Raw genomic sequence first — 1,866 nt, 5'->3', positions numbered from 1 at the left:
AGAATTACCAGATTTTGATTTTACTTTATTTTTGTTTTTATGAAAAATCAGAGCCAACTATGAGGATATTCATTTAAAATTTTGATAGAACAGGTCCCAGGAGGTTAATGTGAAGAAGTGAAAAAGGTAAACAAAGTAGCCAAATGATGTTTGTGTTTGATCTCATTTGACTCTGTCAGCTGTTGAAAACAAGTGATCTAAACAATCACTGAAGAAATGGAACCAGCTCTGAGAGGAAGAGGAGGATCATCACAGGTTAAGGACAAAAAGCTAATCCCAGCTCATATGTCACGTTCATTTAATCAATAAAACATCTCTGATGCATTTTGACTCTTTGAACACACATGTGAGTGTATTGATTGAAGGTTGATGAGTGTATGTATAATACCTGCTCTGCAGAGGATGATGAAGAAGAGGCTGACGCAGAGAAAATATGAATCCATGTTGAGTTCTCCTGACAAACTCTGACAGTCTGACTGAACACAGTGCTAAAAACCAGAGGGCATGTCACATGATCTGCAGCATCATCTGTTGCCCGGAAGAAATCTGTGACAGGAAACCAGGAAATGAGCTTTAATTTATTCAGCTGGAAATGCTCTAACTCGAACAGACTTCCTCTGAAATACTGAAAAAGACCAAAATCTGATCATTTATTTAACTCATAAATAATGGAATGACTGACTTCAAACATATTATGAAGTCTAGATAAAAATAAAAAAATAAAACCTTTTTTCTTTCCTTTCGTGTGCGTCAGTCAGAGAGCGCCCAAACATCCCGCAGCTCAGTTTACACCCTCAGCACATTCTTTCACTTCTCATCTCACGTGTTCATGGTTCACATATTAAAGTGGTGGAGACAATACTCAGCATCTAACTTGCTCCAAACAAGTGTAGAGAGGGTAAACGTTTTTATGGCATGTAGTTTCAGATGAAACTTTTTAACAGATCAATAAATACACACACAGTGTTTATGCAGCTTCAGTTCGTCCTGTTGGCTAAAGGTACACTTACTTTATTTCCAGGGAGAGAAACTAATAATAATGTGATAAAGATGTAAGAAAGAGAGGACAGAGGAGGAAGAGCAGAGAAGATGATCAGCAAGCGGTTTCTTTTAGAAGGAAGTGACACAAGACTTTGAACAATATTAAGTGTGTCGCGGCCTGAAGGTGACTGAAAGAAGCCAGTAGTTTGGAGTCTGGAGGCTTCATTCTGAGCTCTAAGTGAAGTCAACAATAGGACTGTTCAGTATCTGACCGATCAGGGGGTCTTTGCAGCCTGACTGGTGGTTGTGGAAGCTGAGAACATCTTACACTACAGCCTGTGCAATCACATCTTATCAATATATGAAAATAAATGTTTGAGTTATTAACATCCACACTGGTAGCGACTCAGCTTTTAGTCTGTAAGCTAACATCGCCGACTTTGTTCCTTTTTGTTGTTGATCTTAATTTGCTTTTGTTCTGCATTTTTTCTAAAACACATCTCAGCATTAATGCCAACGCTGAGTACATCACAACATGCTAAGAAGAGGCAAAGACGGAATTTATAATACAAAATTAAAGAAAAATGTCCCCACTGTTTATTGTCACGCTGTTTGTTAATCAAAGTGGGATTTAAGGTTAACTTGTGTTGAATTCATCCTTTCTGTGGAAGTTTGCCTCAGAACGCCGTCACCATGTGGTTCGACTCAGTTTGAGTCTTTTCTTAAAATGTAATCAGGTTTCATTTCTTCAGGTTCCCGTGCAAGACCTTTGAAACAATTAATGGAAATAGTCTGATAAGGCCTGAGGTTTTTAGCCTTTCTTTTAACCTGATTTTTATTTGTTTTTCAGTTTTGCTGCTCCATAAAAAGAATGAATTTAATATC

At 37.7% G+C, this 1,866-nt stretch overlaps 1 protein-coding gene across 1 annotated transcript in view; it reads right to left on the bottom strand.

The window, feature by feature from the left end:
- The window catches only part of LOC102292071 (H-2 class II histocompatibility antigen, E-S beta chain), a 5,788-nt gene extending 5,201 nt beyond the window's left edge, over positions 1 to 587 (bottom strand). Inside the window, exon 1 of the mRNA XM_042216482.1 lies at positions 389 to 587. Coding sequence (XP_042072416.1) covers positions 389 to 443 — 55 coding nt within the window. The 5' untranslated portion in view covers positions 444 to 587. The remainder of the gene's footprint in view (positions 1 to 388) is intronic.
- Between the last annotated feature and the right edge of the window lie 1,279 nt (positions 588 to 1,866).

This window comes from Haplochromis burtoni, unplaced genomic scaffold (assembly GCF_018398535.1).
Source record: "Haplochromis burtoni strain Fernald_Lab_line unplaced genomic scaffold, NCSU_Asbu1 Contig_1072, whole genome shotgun sequence".
NCBI classification, from domain to species: domain Eukaryota; kingdom Metazoa; phylum Chordata; class Actinopteri; order Cichliformes; family Cichlidae; genus Haplochromis; species Haplochromis burtoni.
This window is presented reverse-complemented; position numbering and strand designations above follow the sequence as displayed.